The sequence below is a fragment of the Chiloscyllium punctatum genome, chromosome 19 (genome assembly GCF_047496795.1).
Source record: "Chiloscyllium punctatum isolate Juve2018m chromosome 19, sChiPun1.3, whole genome shotgun sequence".
Lineage (NCBI taxonomy): Eukaryota > Metazoa > Chordata > Chondrichthyes > Orectolobiformes > Hemiscylliidae > Chiloscyllium > Chiloscyllium punctatum.
This window is the reverse complement of record NC_092757.1, coordinates 75,504,105-75,530,290: the sequence shown is the minus strand read 5'-3', so window position 1 is coordinate 75,530,290 and position 26,186 is coordinate 75,504,105. Positions and strand designations below refer to the sequence as shown.

General features: G+C 38.0%; 1 protein-coding gene across 20 annotated transcripts in view; it reads left to right on the top strand.

The window, feature by feature from the left end:
- myo18ab (myosin XVIIIA b) overlaps positions 1-26,186 on the top strand; it is a 289,512-nt gene that overhangs the window by 183,553 nt on the left and 79,773 nt on the right. For all 20 annotated transcript variants that reach the window (XM_072589711.1, XM_072589710.1, XM_072589709.1 and 17 more), the window contains 7 exons: positions 14,935-15,063; positions 16,671-16,814; positions 19,643-19,732; positions 20,959-21,078; positions 22,930-23,041; positions 24,675-24,802; positions 25,742-25,896. In XM_072589711.1, coding sequence (XP_072445812.1) covers positions 14,935-15,063; positions 16,671-16,814; positions 19,643-19,732; positions 20,959-21,078; positions 22,930-23,041; positions 24,675-24,802; positions 25,742-25,896 — 878 coding nt within the window. The remainder of the gene's footprint in view (positions 1-14,934; positions 15,064-16,670; positions 16,815-19,642; positions 19,733-20,958; positions 21,079-22,929; positions 23,042-24,674; positions 24,803-25,741; positions 25,897-26,186) is intronic.

The following is a 26,186-nucleotide window of genomic DNA, read 5'->3' as shown; positions in this document are numbered from 1 at the left end:
TCACGAGATGCCTTCAGGAGTGAATCTGACTGGGTCATGTGTTTGGATACTGAAACATCCTTTGGTGAACTGTTACCTTCCAATAGCCCTGTATTAAGTATTCTACTACCATATTAGTTAAGTTCCATTGGAATTTTAAAATTTCATCAACAAGCTCATTATTAATGAAGTGCGAATATCAGATGTAAGTACCGACTGGCTTAACACAATTATTCTAGCAATTCATTTGTTTCTTAAATTAGAGGTTACAATTGAATAGGTGTCTCTGGCAGGACTGTTGAGCTCCATGCTTCTTTCATTCAGCTCCAAACCATGAACATATTACCTAAAATGTGAACCTTCAGTCAACATTAATATTGATTTGACAAATGGACAATTTGATTAAAACTTGGTGATGATAAGGGTTAAATTATGATAGATAATACCAATCGTAGATATGGCAACTTTAGGTATAAAGATAATTTACATTGCTATGCTTTGCAGCTTCATTAAACCATAGGAGCAGAAATTAGGTCATTCAGCCCATTGAGTCTGTTCTGCCATTCAATCATGGCTGATAAATTTCTCAATCCCATTCTCCTGCTTTCTCCCCATAACACTTGATCCCCTTGATACTCAAGAACATATAAATACACTCAATGACCTGGCCTCCACAGCTTTCTGCGGCAATGAATTCCATAGATTCACCACTTACTGGCTGAAGAAGTTTCTCCTGATCTCCATTCTAAATGGTCTTCCCTTTACTCTTCAGGCACTGTCATTCTCCATTCTGAACTACCCTGAGCTACTCCTTATTCATGCTGATTGTTAACTGTGACATTTGTGTTCCATTTTTTAAAAAATAACCTATTTTTCTAATCATCCTGTTCAGAGATATTATTACACTCCTCTGTAACAGGTGGGACTTGAACCAGGGCCGATAGAATCCTACCCCTGGACCTATCATTCATCACAAGAACCACTTAAACATTTAGTGGGCCACTCTCCTCCTCATAAGTGGTATCGCCTTTAATTTTGGTGGAAAAGGCCTTGCTGAGATCCCTGATCAACGACATAGTTCCTTCTGCAATTGTGGTTGCCAAGCAGTACTGTAGTTTCCATGGTCCTGTAAAGAGAAAACATAGAGGACCATGGAAACTAACTGGTCAGCACCAGTTAGGACTTACTACTCATTGTGTTTTCATGTGTCCATTATTTCTACTGGTCTTTCCTCCTGTAGTCACATAGACAATTGTCGCTGGTTGTTTGGATTTCAAAGTCCTAATCAGTGAAGTGCTCAGCGTGGTTTGCCAAGTAGGACCTAACCATTCAATAATTTTAATCCAAATTATAAAGTCACAAATTCAAGCACACAGATGTCATAAATGCAAAAATAAATCCATGGTGAGTTTTTTTTTCTATCTCAGACTCCAGAATAGAGGAAAAGAATTGTTTTAGCACTGTTGCAGATTCAGCAACTGTCTTTACTTGGGAGAAGGAGGGTATAGAATTTAGGAAGAATGACTGAGGTTCTTCAGATTGATACAGGGAGTGAGGAATTTTTAAAATGGGTTTAAAAGTGGACAAATCCCAGGCAGCTATGGGAGACAGGGGAGGAAATCACCAGAAGCTTTGACCCTAATTTTGAAAACAATGTAAGTTAGAATGTTTTCCAGTAACTTAAATTCTCATTTTTGTCATAGCTTCTTCTGGTTGCTGCTCACTTTAATTTTAAGCCAACTTAATACAACCTTATTTCACACACGTTCATATTTACCAATTATGAACACAAACCCAAAGAACTGATGCACAATTTTAAAATATATATATATTCAACAGTATTGTGCTACTTCCAATGTAAGTTTACTAACCTTTCCCTAACTCCTAACTTTCTACCACTGATTCAGTTATTGTGTGACATGGTTTCTGGGCTTGTTTCCTTAGTCCTAACTAGCTATTAATTATATCGTCACCTTGTTCCATTGCTGGACATCCCATCACATTGTTTGCTTATTTGGTAGCTCCCGGGATTTCAACCCTTTTTCACAATCTTCACTATCAATTTCCTCTATTTTAGTCAACCAGGAACTTGGGTATCAACTCCTAGAGCCCCCAGATAAAAGTATTTTCTTCGGACAGCTCAGTAGGTTTCCACTCATCACTACCTGAAGTTTCTAACTTGTATTTTTATGACCATATTTAGTCACGACCCCTGCCATATGGGGATTTAGACCTCTGTTGCACAATGGCACTAATCTACCCCTGCTGATTCTGTTCTATTTATCTGACAATGATTCTGGTAAGACCATAAGAAATAGGAACAGGAGTTGACCATTTGGACCCTTGAGCCTGCTTCGCCATTGCTTAGGATCATGGTAGATCCGACATTCGTTGTGTCTTCTTTCCTTTCCCGTAACACTTGATTTCCCCTGCTGATCAAGAATCTGTGAGCCTTAATTATACACAGTTCCCTGTGGCACGGAGTTCCAAAGACACGAGAAAAGAAATTTCCCTTCATCTCAGCCTTAAATTGGGACCACTTTATTCTAAAACTATGCCGTCTGGTCCTTGACCCTCCCACGAGGGGAAGCATCCTGTCAGCATTTCTACAATGAAGCCCCTTAAGAATCCGACCTTAAGCTCTCTTGGCTGTGTTCTATTCCTTGATTCTGACCTGCCTCGCGTGCCATGATTTTGACTGTCTTTGTCACTTCATACCCCAGTATGATTTGATTGCTCTACCTTGAGTCACCAGGCATTGATATCCCCTTAAATTACTAATTCTGAAACTGCGAGGTAGGCCTGTCTTAACTACTTATAGTGAAATAAAAATTCTCACCCCTTCATTGACCACCTTGTTTCCTCTGCCCGGGAGTAGTGTATCTCATCATCAACGCATATAATGGTGTTCATCACCAAAAACTGTCCAGAGTTGAATGTCTGGTTAAAAGTGAGGGAGTTTTATTAGGTATGTTCATGGTAGGAAAATTCCCACTCACGTGGATGGTCTGAGAGGTTCTACATTATAGTGTTGTGAATTCTGCTTGAAATTGGTTAATTGTTAATCTTTTGAATTTCAGAGGGTTCCTTTCTGAGTATGAGCGAAGTTTCTTTTTTCACACAAGCTTCCCAGACTCGTCTCACTAGTTATACACCATGTCCTGATGGTGTCCCACTCGTGGTCTGCTCCCACTTCACACAGATGGAGGTGCTGGCAACTGTTGGCATTTCCCAAGTGTCTGAGTGCTGACACCATCTTTAAAACCCAACTGTGCACTTGATCAAGTGCTAGCAGCTTGCAAGTTCCTGTCAGTTCTCCTAACCCTTTCAGACTGAGGGAAATGTTACCTATTTTGCTGACAAAAACCTGGTAGTCTTGCTGGCCAGGTTGCATGCAGTCGCTGCTCATGAAGTGTGTCTCAAGGTATTGGTGCCTGGTGTTCAACAGGGAGGCCAGAAGAGCAAGTGGTGAACTGGAATCATCAGATTCTGATCTGACTTTCATTTCCGGCATTTTCTTCATCTAGTTTTTATTTTGCACGTGGGAGAGTGGGAAACTTATTATCAGTTGGGTGAAATAACTAAATATGACGTTATAAATAGGCCTTTCACTGCTCACTTTAAAAGAAAAGTATTCTCTTACAATTTGAGGTTGAAAGGTTGGGCTATTTGCTCTCAATATGTGGGATCTGCTTACATTTTAAAAATCAATTCATACCTACCTTGGAGTCATACAGTCATAATGGAAACAGGCACTTTAGCCCACCTTGTCAATACTGACCAGGTGGTGCCTTGAGAAGGTGGTGGTGACCTGGTTTCTTGAACTACCGCAATCTGTTTTCTGTAGGTAGAAGCAGAATGCCATTAGGGAGAGATCGCAGGATTTTGGTGGTAATGGTCCTTGGTTTGAAAGATGCTGTTGGTTTCTTACTGCTATTCTCACAATTCCCCAGACTTCCTTGTCTTTGTCCGCATTATTCAGTTGATGGAACTTTCCTTTGTGTTTGAGTAGAAAATTGATAGTGTTACCAAATTTTATTTGACAAGCTGTTTCTTTAATTACATCATCTCTCCATCTTGCTCTTCTCTGATCTCGATAATTATTCATATGATTCTTTGTGTCAAGTCGGCACATTTTCAGTTACCTAAGTTTTCCGCCAAATATCCCATGATGCAGATATGTCAGCTGCCTCTTATGGTCTGCAAAAACTTTGAAAGAGCATCCTCCTGGCTAAATATGCTAAGAACATTCTTGATAGATTAAGCATTCTATACTTCAAAGTTATCTTCATATTGTTTTAACTCCAGCAGTTGAGTTTTGTTGATACTGTGGTCAGAACACTCCATGAAAACTTCTGTGCTAACTTAAAACTAGAAACTATCAATTCAAATGGTGCATCTGTGAAAAAAAATTGAAATCGTGTTTCTTTTTTAAGAAATCACTCTTAGGGCGGATCAACTGTTTTAGTACTTGTTCTTACAATTACACAATTTCAACAAGCATTTTTAAAACATGTTGCAAAAATGCAGTTGAGCAAGAAAACTATTTTCAACACTATTGTTCACAAAGATGCAAGCATGAAAGCAGCAAATCATATCTCTCTTTTAAACTTGTTACATTCACTGCAAAACTGAATTTTCTTTGTTCTGCAGAATTAAGTATTTAAGCACTAATTGTAGTTTAAGTTCAAACATGTAAAGTAAGCCACAAAACTGCACCATTGTTATGGTGAAGATATCTATGATCTGTAATTTCAGTCATCAAAATTTTCCACCTATCAGTTTTCCTGAATTCATGTATAGGCATATCAATATAAAATTGAATTAACCGGATTTTTAGAAATAAGTATTCTACTTTAGTGACTAGCAGAACTAGAGTTAGTGGAAATCGGGGGAAACCTCCTCTGCTGGTTGGAGTTGTATCTAGCACAAAGATAAATGTTGCAGTTGTTGGATGTCAGTCATCTCAGCTCCAGAACATCTCTGCAGAAGTTCCTCAGGGTAGCATCCTAGGCCCAACCATTATCAGCTGTTTCATCAGCAGCGTTCACTCCATCCATAAGGTCAGAAGTGGGGATGTTTGCTGAGTGTACAACATACATGACAACTCAGTTTCTGAAGCAGTTCATGACCAGATGCAGCAAGACTTGGACAACATCCAGGCTTGTCCTGAAAAGTGGCAAGTAATATTACAACATACAAATGCCAGGCAATGACCATCTCCAATACGAAACCATCTAACCATCACGCCCACATAATCAATGGCCTTACCATCACTGAATTCTCCATTCTCAACAATGTGGTTTTTGTTGACCAAAAACTGAACTGTACTAGCCGTGGCTGCAAGAGCAGGTCAGAGGCTAGGAATCTTGCAGTGAATAACTCACCACCTGACTCTCCAAAGCCTGTCCTTCATCTGCAAATCAGGAGCATGATGGAATATTTCAGATGGATGAGTACAGCTCTAGAAGCTTGATTGGCACTTCATCTACAAGCATCCACAATGATGCTTAGTAGCAGCATTGCATATGATCTACAAGATGCACTGCAGAAATTCACCAAAGTTTGTTAGTACCTTGAAACCATCCCTGCAAGTTCCCCTCCAAGCCACTCCTCATCCTGGCTTGAAAATATATCACTAGTCTTTCACTGTTGCTGGGTCGCACTCTTCTCCACCAAACAATTCCCTGCCAAATAGCATGTGGGTCTACCTACAGCACACAGACTGCAATGGTTCAAGAAGACAGCTCACTGCCATCTTCTCAAGGGCAATTAGGGATGGGTAATTAGTGCTGGCCCAACCACCAATACTTTCATCCCTTGAGTGAATTTTTTGTTTTAAAATAAGTATTATTTATAAAATGTAATCAGTGGCTCAGACATGTTTTTATACATGGAATTGATGTGCATAGTACAAAATAAATCATTTTTGCAGAAATCTACATGACTATTTCTTTTTAACATGGTGTTTACTAAACTTTTGAGCATGGTAAGCATCATTTGAATAAATTTTAGAATTTTCTATACAACCTGTTCAGCAGTGTTAAGACGCACTTCTAGAGAAGGTAGGACTTGAGCAAGGCCTCTTGGCTCAGAGGAGGAAAGCCACAGAGCCACAAGACCACCTTTAAAATATTTTTTAATCAACCTGTTAACAACAGGCATGTTATGATGCAACGCTGAAGCAGGTGGAGCTAGAAACTTTGGGCCTTGAACTCAAGTCTCCTGTCCCAGAAGTAGGGACACGACCACATTTAATCTGGAAATTGCACTTGAAAGACATTGGAGTTGCAAATATGACTTCATTTTGCTATACATAAACATGCTCGTTTAATGTTTACTGAAATTGTTCAAAATTATAGTGTGGTGTTTAGAAAATAACCAAGTTAAATTTTATCAGTTTCTTGAACCATTGAGATTGTGTACCTTATAAGAAGAATGCCTTTAAAGTGAGCATATTTATGAATTGGGAGTAGAAGTAGGTCATTCGGCACTGGAAGCCTTCTCTGTCGTTCACTTAAGTTCTGTTGTGTTGATCTATTTGTGTTCCAGATATTGGGTACTGTGTTAGAGCAGTACTGAATAGAGCAAAACCATGCACATCTACACCCAGAAACAGCTAGTAGTCCTGTTGAAGAGCCCAGTGGTTAATTTAAATATATTTTAAATGCTTTCCCATGCTCTATAGAAACAATCTGAACCATTATAGCACTGGGATTCCCCCAAAATCATTTACTAGCTGGCCTCCTGGTCAAAGTTCTGGTTGATAATCTGGTGGCCTAGAGCTAATTTGCTTATTTTTGACCAATAGCCCTATGCCAGAGAGGCATGGCCATCAAAATGGACAGGGCCTCCCATTGCAGTTGTCAGGTTGTTGAATCACATTCTTTGCTGGCAGGAAGGGGGAAATAGAACCTACCTCAGTATGTCAAGTTTAGTAATATAGTTGCACTTTATATTGCATCCAGACATTTTACAAATTTATTTATAATTTTCAGTTATAGATTTATTTACTTACACTTGCTACACACCATAGACCTCGTTCAAAATGAATACTGTAATAGTCAAAGATATAGGATGTAAAAGGTGACGCAGAATCTTATCAACTTAATTTTGAACAAGTTTTAATTTCATTTGAAGCCATTTAATGTGACAGTTTTGCTACAATAAATTGGGCCATCTAGATGAGCAACATTCAAATGAGTTTAATGCAAATTGTAAAAATTACTGGCAACAATTTTGAAGTGTTTAATTGTAAGGTTATGCATTCTGAACTACATGGATATGACAAAAATTTATGAACAATTACTAGATATTTCAATTTTCAAAATCTACAATTTCTGTCGGTGTCTGGTACATAACAGTCTAAGATGTCCACATTTAATGGGTGTTATCAAGTCTACATAATACATGTTTTACAGACAAATATGAATATAACCTAAATTTTTAATGATTAAACATCTGATACCTAAAAATAGTGATACCTTTGTGATTGATTAACTAAACACAGTCAGCAATTTACCATTGAATCCATTTTGTCAACCATAGATGATAGTCCACTCTTTTTGAGAATAATATTTGTTATGATGCTTAAAATGCAGCACATGACTTGGTGGAAAACATTCAGATCCTTTATAATCTAGTGCAGTTTTTGACCTTTTAAATCCTCATGAAAACAATGGTGCTACTTTACTACCAATCCCACTCACCAAGTTTTAAATTCATAAGTATTTAAGGAGAAAAGATCATCACTGTGTAAAGTCATGGTTCATTTATATGAACCAGACGAGAGCACGTTAATTGGATTTTGTTACAGGAGGTTAATCCTTCTATCCAGGAATTTTAATAGGAGAGGAATTGGTGACAGAATGGTAATGTTCTTCAATTTTTATTGCTATGTACTGTTCTTTTTGAATTTTAATTAGATAGGCTGAAATCTTTTCAAACCAGATAGTTGAAATATTTTGTATCCTGTGGCTTTAATTAGTTTCAAGTTTATTTCACATAAATTGTGTAACTTTAATAGTTGAATGGTTTTGGAGATTACAGTACACACCTTCTGTTGAATAGCTAGAGCTTCAGAATGAGAAAAATAAGAAAGATCAATGGAATAAGTTAATACATTTAATTGAATGAACATATTTTATTTCCTGTTCAGTAATAAATAAGCATTGCAAAACAACCCGCTTTTTCCACAAATCTAATGTGGATAGATTTGTATTGTATTTGTGGTAAATAGAGGTGTTTATACCATTTAGCTTATGATAGCTAAGCGAAACATGTGCAAGACCATTAACTTCGTCTTCAGTTCAGTTCAGAGGAATAAGAAATTCAGTTCAAAAGCAATAGTTCAGTTCTGCTCAGAAATCACCAGAGTTGAGTTCAGAAAGCATGTATACTATAGGCCTCCCAAAGGCTAGAATTCAGATGAGTGAGGGAGGATCTCATGGAGACTTTTAAAATTGTAATTTTTGAGAAGATTTATAGCTCAGGTTGAGGTTCAGGTTGTAAGTTTGCTCACTGAACTGGTAGGTTTGCTCTCAGATGTTTCATCACCATGCTAAGCAACATAGTCAGTGAGCCTCCATTGAAGCGCTGGTGTTCTGTCCTGCTTTCTTTTTGTATGCCTTGGTCTGTTAAGGTGGGTGATATCATTTCCTGGTTCTTTTTCTCAGAGGTTGGTAAAGGGGGTCCAAATCGATATATATATTGATGGAGTTCCAGTCTCAATGTCAGGCCTGAAGGAATTCCTGTGCATGTCTCTGTTTAGCCTGTCCTGGGATGAATGTGTTGTCCCAATCGAAGTGGTGTCCTCCTTAGTCTGTGTGTAAGAATACCAGTGATAGCTGGTCACATCTTTTGGGGGCTAGTTGGTGCTTGTGTATCCTGGTGGCTAGTTTTCTGCCTGTCTGTCCGATGTAATGTTTGTTGCAGTCCTTGCAGAGTATTTTGTATATGACATTTGATTTGCTGGTTGTTGGTTTAGATTCATCAATAGCTGTTTGTGTGTTGGTAGATTTGTGGGCTACCATGATGCCAAGAGGTCAGAGTAGTCTGGTAGTCATCTGAGATGTTTTTGATGTATGGTAGTGTGGCTAGAATCTCTGGGCATGTTGTCTATTTGTCTGGGTTTGTGTTTATGTAATCAGTGGACTGTGTTTATCGGGTGCCTGTTCTTGAATACACGATATAGGTATTTTCCTTCTGCTTATAGTTCCTGGGTGCTCAAGGTATGTTGGGGCCTGTTTAAATGTCCTGATGCAGCTCCATTTCTGTGGTGTGTTGGAATGATTGCTCCTGTAGTTGAGTATCTGGTCTGTGTGTATTGCTTTCTTGTAGACGCTGGTCTGCAGTTCTCCATTGACTGTTCGTTCCACTGTGACATCTAGGAAGGGGAGTTTGTTGTTTTCTTTAGTGAAATTTATGCCAGTAAGGATGTTAATGTTATTGTAGGTTTCCTCTAATTTGTTCCATTTCATCATGACAAAGGTGTCATCCACGTAGCAGACCCAAAGTTTGGGTTGGATCGTGGGGAAAGCTATTCCATTCTAGTCTCTGCATCAGTGCTTCTGCTAAGAGTCCTGATATTGGTGATCCCATGGGTGTCCCATTGATTTTGATTTGATTTGTTTGTAGATCTTTTAAAACATAAAAGCTTTGTCCTAAAGACTCATCTGTTTACATACAAACAGAAAGGCACCCCAATACCCTTTTATCTCTGTACCAAATCAGTTGATTTGGAGCTTGGATTGTTTTATGGCCCCTCTGAAAAAAATCAAGGACAGGGTATCCTTGAGGAAAGGGGCAGCTCTTAGAAAAAGGGATCAGCTTTGTGACATAGGCAGGAAATGGAGAATTATGATTGGGGACGGCTGTGTGAGGGTAAATTCGCATCAGACGTGGGAGTATTTAAAATGGCAATTGATAAGCTTTCAGGAGTGTCACATTCCTGCAAGAATAAAGGATAGGTATGGCAAGTTACATAAATCTTGGATGATCAAGCTATTATGACCTTGGTCAAAAAGAAAAAGGAAGCATGCATAAGGTCTAGGAGGATGAGAATTGACTAAGCCTTAGCAAGAGAGGAACCAGGCAAAGGGTTGACCCACTCCAGGACAAAGGAGGGAATCTATGTGTGAAGCCAGAAGAAGTAGGTGAGATTGTAAACAAATACTTTGGTGGAGGATGATCTCTGGGAAGGATGTGTCAAATTTCTAAGCCATACTGCTGTTAAAAAGAAAGAGGCATTGTGCTTCTTAAAAATGTGTCAAGGTAGGTAAGTCGCAGGGTCCCAATGGAATCTATCCCAGAATATTGAGGGAAGCAAGAAAACCAATTGCTGGAGCATTGACAAACAAGTTTGAATTCTCTTTGGCCACAGTTAAGGTCCCAGAAGACCAGAGAATAGCCAATCTTATTCCATTATTTAAGCAGGGTAGCATGGATAATACAGGAAATTACAAGCTGGTGAGCCTCATATGTTGGTGGTAGGGAAATTATTGGAAAAGATTCTCAAAGATAAGATCTATACCCATTTAGAAGCAAACAAGCTTATTATTGATAGGCAACATGGTTTTTGTGTGGTGGAGGTCATGCCTCACTGACTTTATCGAGGTTTTGAGGAGGTGATGAAGATAATTGAGGGAAAGGTGGTTGATGTCCTCTGTGGACCTCGTTAAGCCTTTGAGAAGGTCCTTCATGGCAGACTGGTACAAAAGGTGAAGTCACATGGTATCTGGGTGAGTTGACAAGATGTATGCAGAACTGGTTTAGTCATAGAAGACCAAGGATAGGTGTGGAAGGCTACTTTTCAGAATGGAGGGTTGTGACTAGTGGTGTCCACAGAGATCAGTGCTGGGACCTCTGTTGTTCATGGTCTGTATAAATGATTTGGAGGAAAACCTGGTAAGTTTGCAGACTTGATTGGTGAATTTGCAGATAGTGAAGAGGATTGTCAAAGGATACAGCAGGATATAGATCCGTTGGAGGCATGGACAGAAAAATGACAGATGGCGTTTAATCCAGACAAATGTGAGGTAATTCATTTTGGAAGGTCAATTACTGGTGCAAATTATACAGTGAATGGCAGAACACTTTTGATATGCAGAAAGATCTGGGTGTGCAGGTCCACAGATCACCTGAAGGTGGCAGCACAGGTAATGTAGTAAAACAGGCCTCTGGCATGCCTGCCTTCATAGGAAAGGGCATTGACATCAGGATAGATAAGTTATGCTGCAGCTTTATAGAACTTTAGTTAAGCCACACTTGGAATATTGCATGCAGTTCTGGTCACCAGGCTGTGAGTGCTTTTGAGAGGGCACAGAAAAGTGTGGTATAGGGAATTTTAGCTATGAAGAAAGATTGAACAGACTGGGTTTGTTTTCGCTGGAATGCAGGAGGTTGAAGGGCAACTTGATAGAAGTTTACAAGATTGTGAATGGAATAGAGAGAGTGGGAAATATGAGGCCTTTTCTCCAGGGTGGAGGGGTCATGTACTAGGGGACACAAGTCCAAGGTGCCAGGGTGAGGATGGGAGGGTTGGGGGTAGTTCAGTGTGTAGTTTAAAACACATATGTGAGGCACATTTTTCACACAAAGGGTGGTGAGTACCTGGCATGCATTGCCACAAAAATGGTGGAAGCAGACACAATAGCAGCATTCATGAAGTACTTGGACAAATACATGAATAGGAAGGGAACAGTAGGATACTGATCCTGTAAGTGAAGACAGTTTTGGTATGGAAGGGCAAAATGTGTCACCGCAGGCATGGAGGGTTGAAGGGCCTGTTCCTGTGCTGTACTGTTTATTCCTTGTTTGTAATGAAAGTTGTATAAAATATTAACATTTTTGGAATGTGGATTATTTTAAAAAGAGATGCAGATGAAAGTGAGTTACTGCTCTGAAGGTTTTTTAAATAAAACAAAATCAGCAAGTCATTCTGGAGCAGTGACCTAAATCTAAAAGTGCTCACAAGCCATGTGAGTGTAGATACCTGTAGTGGTAAATAAAGAGATGTTTATACTGTTGAGTTTATGTTACATAAGCTAAATACGTGCAAGGCCATTAGCTTTGTTTTCAGTTCATAAGAATCAGGAATTGCGTTCAAAAAGCAATTTTTCAGTTCAGCTTAGAAGTCATCCTGATGAAGGGCTTTTGCCTGATACATCAATTTTCCTGCTCCTTGGATGCTGCCTGACCTGGTGTGCTTTTCCAGCACCATACTCTCAACTCTAATCTCCAGCATCTGCAGTCCTTACTTTTACTTAGAAATCATCAGAGTTGAGTTCAGAAGCCAGTTTTAGTTTCTCTTCAGCAGGAGTTCAGGGAAAGCCAGTCACCTTGATAGAAGATTTCAGTTTGTGAAAGTTCAAAATGAAATTTGGTGGAAATCTGCAAGTTAATAGAACTGAGAAAGTATAGGCTTGCAGATTTATTCATGTTTGGAAAAGTTAATGTCAGCAGATCCATGGTTTGGGACTGCCTAGTCATTTAGAACATCCTTTCTGCATTTACCCTTTCTAGTCCTGTTAGAATTTTATAGGTTTCTCCATGATCCCCTCTCATTCTTACATCGCCCTAACTTATCAGTCTCTTTTCATAAGCCAATCCTGCCATCCCAAAAATCAGTCTGGTAAACAGTTATTTCATACCTCCACATGCAGATCATCTTTCCTCTGATGAGGAGACCAAATTGTGCACAATACTCCAGGTGTGGTCTCACCAAGGCCCTGCACAATTGCTGCAAGTCATCCCTATTCCTGTACTCTCATCCTCTCAGGTGTCCTCTCACATTTGCTGCATTCACCACCTGCTGCACCTGCATGACTACTTTTAGCGACTGGTGAACAAGAACATTCGGGTGTGTTTGTCCCTCTCCCTTTCCCAATCTGTGCCATTCAGATAATAATCTGCCTTCCTGTTTTTGCTACCAAAATGGATAACTTCTTCATTCATCTGCATTATACATCATCTGCCATGCATTTTCCTACTCACTTGATTTATCCAAATCATACTGAACCATCTCTGCAGCACCGTCCCACTCAGCTCTGTTCACTTCAATGACTAATCACTACTGTAACTAAAAAAAAGTAATCTGTCAAACAAGGTTTCAGTCTTGGATATGACTTGTGCAAAAGCTGGTAACATAACAGCGTTATAAGTTTAGAAAACAAGTTACTCCCATGGGAACACAACCACAAGAGAAGGTTATTCACCCTTCCAAGGCTGGTTTGCTATCCCAATAGGTGGCTAATCTGTGTTTCAACTCAGTTTATCTGCATTTGCTCCATAGAAAAATATAATAAATAAAAGCAGTAGAACTTTGAAATTGCTGCGTCATTTCAATATGATCATGACTGATACCCCAAGTAAAGACTGTATCTTCTTTAGTTTTGATTGTGAAGTGGGAAAAGAACCCTTTATGTAAAAAAGGGATTGCTGCACACCTTAAAAGCTAGTAAAGCTAGTCAGATGAAAGTTTTTGGAGAAGGAATGTCGAGAAGTAGCATTCCAATTGGTACATGGATCATCTCACCAAACATTACAAACAAGGACCACTGAATTGCCTTCCTAGTCTTTCCCTCGGTCCAAAGTACCCAGGTTTGATTTTCCCTAGTCTGCTTCTGTATAGAGGGGAGTTTATAAGAGGGTTGGAATTTTAATTAGTGGAGTTTTATATATCAACAGTTCATAATTGCTTATCTGTAGTGAGAATCTAGTTGTAATAAGTAATAATTCTTAAATACAGAAACCTGGTTCATGCTTTCTGTCAACCTGGGTCTGATAGGCACCTGGGTCTGATTCCCCCCCCCCACAAATTGGGGGATGTTGTATATCTTTTAAAGTCGTTTAAACTTTTGTGACAATTCTGGGTGTAGCACCCTCAATTCCACTTTACTATTGCTTCCCAAACCACTTGAGTTTCTTGAAGTTCAAAACCTTTTTATCTTCAAACTTAAACATAGTAATTGATGCGCATCTATAGCCTGTTGCGTAAGGAAATTTCTCCTAATCTCATTTCTAAATTATTAATGTCATGTTGAAATGGATGTCATTATATCTGGAGTTGATCAGTTAAGTAGTCCTAACTGATCTTTTCACAAATTTAATTTCAAGAAATTTACTATAAACTGCTTACATTGAATTGACTTGAGTGAGTGGTCAATGAATGTGTACATTTTTAAATATGAGTTAAGCTTTCATCTGATGGCTTCAAACAGGGAATAAGAATTAACGTGTTTTTAAAATTCAGTTTTAGAAGATGCAAATAAGTAAGTTGATCATTAAGCAGATTGATATTTAACACTTATTCCAGGATAGGTATTTTTCTGATCAACCTTTTCAGAGATGTTACTACACACCTCTGAAGCAGGTGGAACTTAAAGTCCAGTGTCCTTGCTCCAAAGATAGGAACTTAGCACAGTTTCCTGGGAGTCCTATTTTTACAAGAAACATTAGTTTCATAATCAATGAAAATCAAATAAAAGACTCGTGGCTGGGTTTTGTCCAATAGAGCGCAAAGTAATTTTTCTCGAGCTGTTGTGTCATTCATTGAATTATATGGTAAATATAATTGTTTCTGACATGAATACAATTTAAGTGAGTTTCAGTATGTTAAATTGCCTTGTAATGAACTAAACACCTTTTAAGTATTTCATTTGATTTTTTTTTTACTCAAACAATTTTACATTTTAGCTTCCATGATATAGTATTTAAGTGATGTCACTGGCAATTTGAAAGTATTGGAAACCAGGTTTCGTTTGAATGTTAGAATTACAGAAAGCTAGAATTGGAATGGAAACTCTTGTTGGCTTTAAAAAGTTAATTGTGTTTTGCACTAACTAAATTGATATCCAAGCTTGTAACTCTGGCTCTCTAGTTAGTTAAAGAAGACAAATCTTTGAGTGTGTTTCAGATGCAATTCGATGTAATTGTTTTACATTTTGTTTGCCTCAGGTGTTTTTCAGAGCAGGAGCTCTGATTAAGTTGGAAGAACAAAGGGATGAACAGACTAGAAGAAATATCACACTCTTCCAGGCAGCTTGCAGAGGATACCTTGCAAGACAATATTTCAAGAAGAGAAAGGTATGATGTTTGTCAAAGCTTCATAAAACTAATGAAGAATTCATTCTAAACATGCTTTATGTATTTGTCATTTTTCACTTTAAACTATACAATTGTACAGCAAGGTGGAGGCTATTTGGTCCATCAAGTCTGAGCAGGCTTTTCTGAAGTAACTGTAATCCTTCGTCCATGGGGCCTTCCTCGTAAATCTCTCATACACTTGCCAAAGCTTCACATCTTTCCTATAAAGTGTGGTACCTAGAATTGGATACAATTGTGAGTGAAAAAGTGTTTTACAGAGCTTCAGTATAACCTCCTGGCTGTTGTACTCCGTGCTTCTATTTATAAACCCCAGAACCACTTTTAGTTTAGTAATTGTTTTGTTATCTGGCCTAGCTACGTTTAAAGGTTTGTGAACAGCATCACAATGTCATTGTTCGTCCACTCTAATACTTTGTCAAGGTTGTGGAGGTCCTGAGAGAGCGCCAAGGAAATTTCCCACAATTTATTTTATATTTATTCACTGGACATGGGCATTACTGGCTAGGCCAGCATTTATTGTCCAATTTTTAATTACCAGAAGTTAGTTAAGAATCAACCACATTGCTATCGGTATGGTGTCACATGTTGGCCAGACCACGTAAGCATGACAATTTCTTGCCTGAAGGACATTAGTAAACCAGCTGGGTTTTTCTGACGATTGGTAATGGTTTCATGATTCATTAGACTTTTAATTCCAGATTTTTATTCAATTTAAGTTCCCTCATCTGCCATGGCAAGATATGAACCAAGGTCCCCAAAGTATTATCTGATTCTTTGAATTAATAGTGAGCATTAATACCACTAGGCTATTGCCTCCCCAAATTATTCCAGGTGAAGAGGGTGTTTTGTGACAGGATTAGTTTGGAGAAACTAGAATTGTTCTTTTTGGAGGAAAAGTGTTTGAGTGAAGATCTAATCGAAGTGTACAAAATTATGTCCGATTTGGATGAGACCATCAAAGGAAAGCTGTTCCTGATAGCTGATGGAATACAGATGTGTGACACATAAACATTTGAACAAGCAGTGCAGGGAGTGAGGAACAAGTGTTTTTTTTAACGAAGTGAGCAGTAATGATCTAGAATGAATGTGTTGATAACAGAAATGGATAGAAACTTGAGGAAAATGAACCTCCAGAACTACAGGTACAAGCAAAGGTAATGAATTGGCTGGATTGGACATCAGAAAGTTGGCATGGACTTAGCTGGCTGGCCTTCTTGTCTTCTGGTGACTCTATGATTCTGTTATTTAGCTTGTTTTGTATTTCCTCATTCTTCCCACCAAAATGTATCACCTCATATTTTGTATGTTGAGTTTAATCTGTCACATGTAGATGCAACATTAGAACTTTATAGTAGCAGTCATGAATAATACCTCAGCATAGCTTAAATATGGAATTCCAGCTTGGTAAATGGTATTTTGCATGGCATGGTACACTAGAATAAATCCAATTTGTATTGTAATTACAGAAAGGTTTTGACTTCCCTTTTCGGAGAAGTTTATCTTAGAAGTATTTTAGTTAAATTGATCTTGGCTTTAAGATGATATGACCAACCAGTTTGATTAAAGCTAATCAATTAACTTTTTAGGTTCAAGAACTAGCTATTCGTTGTGTCCAGAAAAACATTAAAAAGAACAAAGGGGTCAAGAACTGGCCGTGGTGGAAACTATTCACTACTGTCCGGCCACTAATTGAGGTTCAGTTAACAGAAGAGCAATTACGGGGCAAAGATGTAAGTACTTTGGACTCTAATTTAACCTAACATATTAGTTTATACAGCCTTAGATAAATGCTGTTTTTCTTTTCGGGTTTTACGTTTGTAGTTACATTTTTATCACCGCTTGAATTTGTTGTTTTATGTGTAACGTAAGATCTGGATATGCAAAAGGCCCAAACATCATGAAGCAGGGATTGCTTATTCCACTGGCATCAGGAAATTATGAATCATGAAAGGAAATTAAGAATAAATTGAGACACTGTTTATACGGGGAATGACCGGTTGAATGATATTAGGCTGAGGAATTCCTTTGTCTTTCTCCTCTTTCTTCCTTTGAGGTCATGGGGAATCATTAATTCATCTCCTCATGGAGATGTTGACGGAGTTCCCTTGGTAACAGACAATAGCTGAAATCTACATGTGACATGGTTTCAAGTCTTTGAAGTTAATATTAAAATCTTATATTGTATTGACATTATTTTCTCAACAGTCCATTTAAAATAAACTGTGTGGGAAATGTTGTACTCATTCAATGTATTTGTTAGAATTAATGTCTATCTATGAAAATATAACAATATTTTAGCTATGATTTGAAATTTCATTAAAAGTTTCATTTATTGGGAATTATAATTAATGGCCTAGATTTCTGCCTAAATTTGCACCTCTGATGCACCACCTGATGCTGTGCAAGTCCCTATATAAAGACATTTGCCATATTTATGCAGGAAATTTAAACTTGCAGTTGATAATTTTGCCCTGACCAGATTGCTCCATGATTGGCCAATATCATGCCTTCTTGAGTTGTTTGTTCAAGACTTACCCTGTTTTGTTAAAAATATTTACTTAAAACTTTTCAGAGAAGGCCAAAAATCCCCTCGGGAGCATAGCTGTAAGTAACTAAGCCAGAATGTCAAAGCATAGCAGTATGCTGAACCATGCCACTACTTGTGTTGAAGATATGTGATCCTTAGCAAAGTTGAGATTTCATGTTAATATAATAAAATAACAAATCATTATTGGTCCACCATTTATGTTGGCCTTGAAGAAAGCTGCACTGCAAGATTTGGCAATCTCAGTGGCGCAAATCTTGTCTCTCTTGAGATACAATTGTTTGTACTATTTCTCAATGAGAATTCCGAGCATTGGGCTATTTTCAGCATATGCAAACACGAGGAATAATGTCATCAAGTTGTTTAAAAGTTCAATTGATTTAAAGATTTTCCATGAGCTACAAACCATGAAATAATAAAATATTAATCAATCCAATGTTTTTAAATCCTTGAAGAGTGAAATAATGATTGGAAAATATGCACAGAATCAAGATAGAAACTGAAACATCATGAATAAACATTTGAAAATAAAAATGTAATTAAATATAGTTTAGAAAGTTTAATCATTATACACAATAGAAAAAATTATCAGTGCTACGTTGTGAGTGTCACATCTGTTATATAGCACTACTTATTACTCACATTGCTGTTAACAATACAGTAACACCTTGTTGAGAAAAGTTTAATTTTTAAGGGATTTCTGATAGTGCTATTGGGGTAGAAAGGGTGAGGTTCTTATCAAATTCTGTGGAATAGAATGTTTCCGGACAGAACACTGTTGGTATGGCAAGAAGGATAAGAAAACCATAGTGGGATTGATGGGAAGGAGATTTGTGCCATTTAAGAAGATTTGTGATGTTAAGAACAAAAAGTTCTGTTTTTCCATCCAAGTGTTGAATGATTCCCACTAGTAAGTGACAAGAGACTTTTTTACATTAATTAACATCTTGATTATTCTAACATTTCACCTTACTGATAAGCAGTTTCCCATTTTCCCATGTGCTATGTAGAACCTAGACACTGAACATTACTGACATGAATTGCTAACAATTGCCCATTCCTCAACATGACTGCCATCACCAGAACCTCCAGATCCCTGTCAGCAAAGTGACGTGCCAGTTTCCTTCTGTTTGACATGTCCAGGTCACTTAGCAGGAACTGTGTGGTCACTAACAATTGACTGGGCACATGGCTAGGCTATAAAGATGGTGTCAGCAATCAGAATCATGTGTGGTCCCATTGTTGGCCAGTGCTTCTGCCTGTGGCAACTGGGAGAAAGTGACAAGTGGGATGTCAGAGGGGTTTGTTACACTGTAATGAGGGCAATTTAGGAGGGTAGCATGAGAAAACTAAGGCTTATGGGGGGAAGCTCTTCATGAAACTTCCAAAATTGACACCTAGCCAATGTCTGGTATACTTCAGCTCAAGGTTTCTTCAGTTGTTTTGGTCGGGTGTGAGGCTCAGGATAGTGACTATGGCGAAGCCATGGCAAACTCGCAAATTTTAAGGCTTTCATCTTATTCTGCATCCTTAAGTTGCAGTCAAACTCGGTGGAGTAATAATGACAAATATAATGGTTTGCAGTCAAAATCTCACAACATATAAACCTGTGAAAGTAAACTGATTTATGTCAATGTAGATTTCAATGTTATAACTATATTTTTGTGTAGAAGGAATGTTATCAAGCTATCATCTTTAAAAAGTGACTGACGCAGGTTTTATTTGAGCATTATCAATGTTTTCATGGTTTACCTTAAATTTTCATGTCTGAAAGTGTTTCTGTAATACAAATGACTTTGTAAGAAATACTATCCATTAAGTTTTGAGAAGATGAGAAATGTAAAACATTTAAATATACTGTAGTTTCAACCCAGTAAAACAACTTATTCTCAGTGTAGTAAAATAAAATCTATTAAACTGATCCTAAACTATTAAAAGTTGGGGTTAAAGTTGCATTTCATTTTGTCAGTCATTGCATAAGCGATAACTGGAAAGTATGTTTCACTGTATTAGGAGGAAATTCAGCAGCTACGAAGCAAAATAGAACGAGTTGAAAAGGAGCGTAATGAGCTACGGCTAACCAGTGATCGCTTAGAAAGCAGGGTAAGGTAATAGTTGTGAACTTTCTGTATATTTGGTATTTCAGCCTGTGCAACAATTAATATTCTGGAATTGACAGCATACTTCGTTTGATTCAGAGCAGTAAATAATATATGGAATTAAAATGTTCAGACTTCCTTATGGTTTTGTTTCCAATTGAAAGCCATAATTACACTTTAAAATAAATGAGAGAGAACAGTGTAATAAATATTCACAAGTGATAATTGACATAAAATTAATCAAAATAGAATTTAAAATTAATAACTCTAATCTACTTTGTATTTTCATCCTTGATAGTAAGGCTGGATGTTGTTCTAATTCAGTAATAATTTTAAGTCCAGTTAAAAACCAAAATGAAAATGACTTGAATTCACCACGTGATCACACAGTTGCAATATGTAAATGGTTAAAATGTAATTTTATGCATTCTGCAGCTTTAGTGAATAACTACAAATCCTAAAAGGCTAGTAACTATTTGAAATATAATGTTTAACTTGCTTTGGGGTGATATCTGTAACATATGAGCAGAGAGGAATGCACCCCTTGAGAGCTCATTGGCTTCGCAACTTCTCTAATATAGTTGAGGGCTCAGAAGTTTGAGGTCAGCCTTCCCACTCCTAGGTCAGTTGAAGCTCCTAAGTGACTGATGTCAGCAGCAAAGGACGTTTATGCCAATGGGCCATCAGGTATACCCTGGCAATTTTCCCCCAGGTTGAGTGGGAATCTCCTAATTGACTATTGTGTCCTGTGCCCTCCCTGAGCAAGAACAATGTACCCACCCTAACTGGTGCCTGTCTAAATAAGTCCATTAAGTCCCCCTATTTGCCTCTCCTGTGCATATCCAGCAGAGCTTATTATCTGGGTCTCTTGAGGTCCCAACAGTGGCCATCATTCCTCCATGGGCTTGGGAACCCCAGGGATGGACAACGGTATCCTTGATTTGCCACTTAGTTTTGTAGAGGTTTCCAGCATTTGTTAGAAAAGCCATTGGATTTTCCAGTGGCTTTCTTCTCTGGATGAGACGACTGCTACAGCTACTAAATTCAGACCAATGAGTCATAGTCATTTTAAAAAAAAAGGTCGGCATCTGTTCCTGGGCTATACATTGAAGTTAATGCACATCAGTTCAAATCTAAGATCATTTTTCTAAATTTGAGCATTTTAAACAATAGTTCACAGGTACTGCATCTGTAGATTAATATCCATAAACTGTTTTGTTTCAATAACAGCTAGGAGACCTGACATCAGAATTAACAGATGAGAGAAACACTGGTGAATCAGCAACTCAACTTCTCGAGACAGAAACTGCAGAAAGGCTTCGATTAGAGAAAGAAATGAAGGAGTTACAGGTGGGTTCACTTCCTATAATATTGAAACTTTGCCAGGCATTACAGTACTATATTTTTGATTTGTAAAGGAAATTCTAGGACTTTTACCTCTTTTTTTTATATCAAAAAGATCATTCATAAGATGAGGGTGTTACTGTCTAGGACAGCATTTATTGCCCATCTCTAATTATCCAAAGGGCAGTAAAGAATAACCACGTTGCTGTGGGTCTGGAGTCACATGTTGGCCAGGCCAGGTAAGGATGGCAGCTTCCATCCCGAAAGACATTAGTGAACCAGTTGGATTTTTCCTGACAATCAACAATGGATTCATGGTTATCATTGGACTCTTTAATTCAAGATATTTATTGAATTCAAATTCCACCATCTGCCATGGTGAGATTCAAACCCAGGCCTCCAGAATATTACCTGGATCTCTTGATTAACAGACCAATGATAATACCACTAGGCCTTTGCTGCCTCATGCAACTTGAGGCACAGCTGCCAATATTGATGGAGATAGCACCCAAGATATGCAAGGGAGCTGAATTAGAGGAACATCGAAATCTTGGAGGGCTGAAGAATATTATAGAGCTGAGATGGGAATATTTGCTAATCGAGGCAGTATTGCTAAATGTAAGCTTAGATGTTGATGAATCTGGTTAGGCTCAAAAAGCACAAAAACACACCATTTGGTCAAAGCATTTCAAGCTTGCATTTATGGTCCTCTGAAGCTTCAAGCCTTTTCCTTCACCTATTTAAACAGTATGACCAATGACCCAAGTAGTTAATTCCCTTCTCTCTCGTATGAAGTTATGGAAAGGTTCGAAGCCAGGATAATATTTTTTAAAATATTGGACCAAGGGTACATTGGAAGGGTCAGAAGAGAATATCCATAACATTGCCTGGGCTGGAGCGATCTAGCAATGAAGAGTGACAAGATAGGCTGGACTTGTTTTCCTTAGGGCAGAGGTGGCTGAAAGGGGATCTGATTGAAGTGTACAAAGTTCTGAAAGACGTAGGCAGGATTGCAAGGGAGAAACTTCTCCCCTCAGTAAAAGGGTTGATAACTGGGTCAATACCATTGTGTGGTCAGGAGCTGGAGGTTTACACAGGATTTGAAGAAAACTGACTAACCAAACAGTTCTGAAGAAGGGTCACTGACCTGAAACATTACCTCTGTTCCTTCACAGATGTTGTCAGACTTGCTGAGTTTTTTTCCAGCAATTTCTGTTTTGCTTCTGATTTCCAGCATTCACAGTTCTTTGTGTTTTTTTCTGGAGTGAATAGTACCTTGAAAAGGATTTTAGCAGCAGATGATCTCAGGTATGGGAATGAGCAAAGATTAAAATAGGCACACCTGGTGGTGGATAGTAATGTGATCATAAGCTAACTTCAAGGTTAAATACAATGTCTGTTAGGATAAAGATAGCTTCATTGTTTCCAGGACATACTTGCCGTCATCGAATTTTTTTTATATTCATATGGGCATCTCTGGCTAGGCCAGCGTTTATGGTCCTTCTTAATTACCCAGAGGGCAGTTAAGTGTCGACAACATTGCATCACGTGTAGGCCAGACCACGTAAGAATGACAGATGGGTTTGTCCTACAATCGATAATGGCTTCATGGTCATCATTAGACCCTTAACTCCAGATTCTGTATTGAATTCAAATTCCACTATCTGTCTTGGTGGGATTTGAACCCTGATCCTCAGAACATTGGCTGAATTTCTGGTTTAATAGTCTAGCGATAATGACATGAATCAATTGCCTTCTAATATGTTAATATACAAGTTTGTGAAGCAATACCAGTAATTTTAAAAAATTAAAATTTTGAGAATTATTAAGTATTATTGTAAGCATCTTGTGTTTCAGGCCAAATATGACGGAATGAAGAAGCAAATGGAGTCAATGGAAATGGAAGTTATGGAAGCTCGGCTTATCAAAGCAGCAGAATTAAATGGAGATCTGGATGATGATGAGTCTGGTTAGTTACACTGTTTTGATACGTAACCTATTTTTGTGCTGTATATGTTTATCCCAGCTATTCCATTGCAGGCAGTTATGCTTATCTCAAACTACCTCTTATTTTCTTTACTATTTTCTATTTGGATATGAGTGTTGATGGTCAAGCCTACATTTAATTTCCTTCTATAATTCCCTTGAACTGTTGCAGTCTTAGCATATGCGTACACACCAATGCTGTTCAGAATGAGTTTCAGGGTTTTGACCAGGTGACAGTGAAGGAATGGTAATATAGTTACAAGTCAGGATGCTGTGTGGGTTAGAAGGAACTTGCTTATGGTGGTGTCCTATGCATCAGCTGCCCTTCTAGGTGATAAGAGATCACAAGTTTTGAAGATGCTGTCAAAGGAGCATTGAGTTGTGGAATACGTTGTGTTGATATTACATATTCCTTCCACCATATGTCATGGAGATGGGAGTGCAGATTGTAAATGGTGGTGGGCTGCTGCTCGAAAGGAATGCTTTGTCCTAGATGACGTTATGACATTGAAATTCTTGAGTGTTGTTGCAGCTGCATTTATCTAGACAAGTGGAAAGTATTCCTTTGCACTCCTGATTTGTGCTTTGTAGAAAGGCAATGGGGAGACAGGAGATGAGTTGCTGACAGCAGAATTCCTTTCTTCTGTCTGCTTTTGTAGCCACAGTATTTGTATGGCAGGCCCTGATCAATTTCTGGTCAGTGGTAACCTTGGGAATAATGTTAGTGGGTGATTAGCAATAGTAATGACATTGGATATCAACAGGAGATGGTTAGATTCTCTCTGGTTTGGGTTAGTCACTGCCCACCACTTACATGGCATGAAGGTGAATAGCCACTTATCAGCTCAAATTGGGAAGTTGTCTCAATCTTGTACCAAACTGAGACCAGCTGCATCAATATCTGTGGAGTCACAAATAGCACAACCATCTACCAAGATCCCCAGTTCTGACTGTATGATGAGGGAAGGTTATTGATGAAGCAGCTGAAAACGATTGGGTTTTGGGCACTATCCAGATGTACAGGGATTGAGATGATTGACCTCCAGCAATCCTAACATCATCCTTTGTGCGAGCGAGAAATCCAACCAGCAGACGGTTTACTCCCTTATTCCCAATGACTCCAGGTTTGCTTGGGATCCTTGAAGTCTTTCTTAGCGAATCTTTGATATCAAGGCCAGTATCTCTTGCCTCATGTCCCTATCGTGGTGCCTCAAATTGATTTGACTTTGTGTCAGCATTGTTTCATTGCAGTCAAGAAGCAAGATTTGCTCTATTTTGGATTTATCAATCATTTCCACTGCAGATGCTCAAGAAGCAGAGTAAATGCTACTTTCAGGTATTTCTATCTCAGAGTAATAGTCTTTTACTTGCGTTATCTCTGAGCTTTAAACAGTTTGGAATATTCATCAAAGTTGAGTTTCAGTCCTAGGCCCTCCAGTTCAGAGCTATAGTTTTCTTCTGCCTTGAATTGATCTTTTCATTTTAAAGGTGTTTCTTGATTTGCAAAGTGCTTCTGTTTTGAATTATTTCTTCTGCTTCTTTCATTGTTTAAAAATAAATGTAAATTTAATTGATACAAAAATTCAGCTTATAGTTGATTACTTTACTTTCCATAGGTGGAGAATGGAGACTGAAGTACGAGCGTGCAATAAGAGAGATAGATTTCACCAAAAAGCGAATGCATCAAGAATTTGATGATAAGCTAGAGGTTGAATTACAGAACAAAAGGCAACTGGAGAGAAAAGTGAGAAGACAATGCTTTTAACATTTTTTTTTGCAGTATTATATAGTTAAAGATTTGAATTGATGTGACACTATGCCTTAGACACTGCTGCTCAGTATCGTGCACAGGAGGAACAAAAGCTTCAGTTCACCACTTTTTTTCTCCAGTGCTACTGCTAGGTAAACTTCCCACAGGATGCTGGTTTTTAAATAATGTTCATTCATATATCTTTCATCCAAATTTTAATTTGTTAATATTTAAATAGCGATGTTTCAAGAATTCTATTTGCAGTGAGGGACTGTAAATCATTGATTATAATGTGTTATATTTTTGAATGTTCTTTTCAAATTTTTTTGTTGAGAAGATGACCCCTATTTTGCTGAATAAATGGCTGTAGAGTAAGCATAGGATTCCCATGCCATTAAAAGCATAAATAACACATGGGAATATTTAATTGTCTAAACTCCTATTAACCACCTTCCTAATTCAAAACTTTGTGTAAACCTGGTTTCAACTTAGGATATCACTTCACTATGCAGTTTTTGTTATTTTACCTTAATATAAAATATAGATTCTTAATGTTTATTTAATTGTCTATCATAATTAATAAATTGAATTTCAAATCTAAATTTTGTTCATCCTCAAAACACTTCCTTTTTCACAGAGACATAGTCTTCTCCATCTCTAGCTTAAATTCACTTCCACTGAAACTATTATCCACTGTTTAGTCCCATTCTGGGACCTCTCCAGCCCACCCTTTTGGCTTAATACTAGAGCAGTGAGGATACATCTTAACTATCTTTATAAGCCTTGTTGATGTTCAGAGATAATGGGTCAAGTGTAGTCTTGGCTATGTAAATGTCAACTAGAATACAGAAAAGAGGGCATGATATAGTGGACGATCAGCTAGATGAGCAAGCATTAATAGCCAAGACATCAGACTTGCTCGTGTACCTGCAGGTTGCAGATTTGCAAGCCGACAATGAAGAAATGCAACGCAGTGTTCAGCAGTTGAAGAAGAAGTCTCAGCGACTAACAGCAGAATTGCAAGACACCAAGCTGCATCTTGAAGGACAACAAGGGCGTAATCATGAATTGGAGAAGAAACAGAGAAAGTGAGTCAATTCCTATGATATAAAAATGGGAGAATATCATCATATTTTTAAAACTGACTTGTGAATGTGTATAGACAGCGTAATAATCTTGTTTGAATTTCAGTTTATTCCTATCGATTTAGAGATATTAAGGTTATATAAAACATTGGATTTTTGCTGATGTTCTTAAAATGAAAAATAAATCATTCACTTGCCGTATATGTTTTGCTAAACTTCTCCCGATTATATTTTCTGCTTTCTGTATCCATGTCTTTGATGGGTATAAACACAGACATCTGCAGTACAGTCCT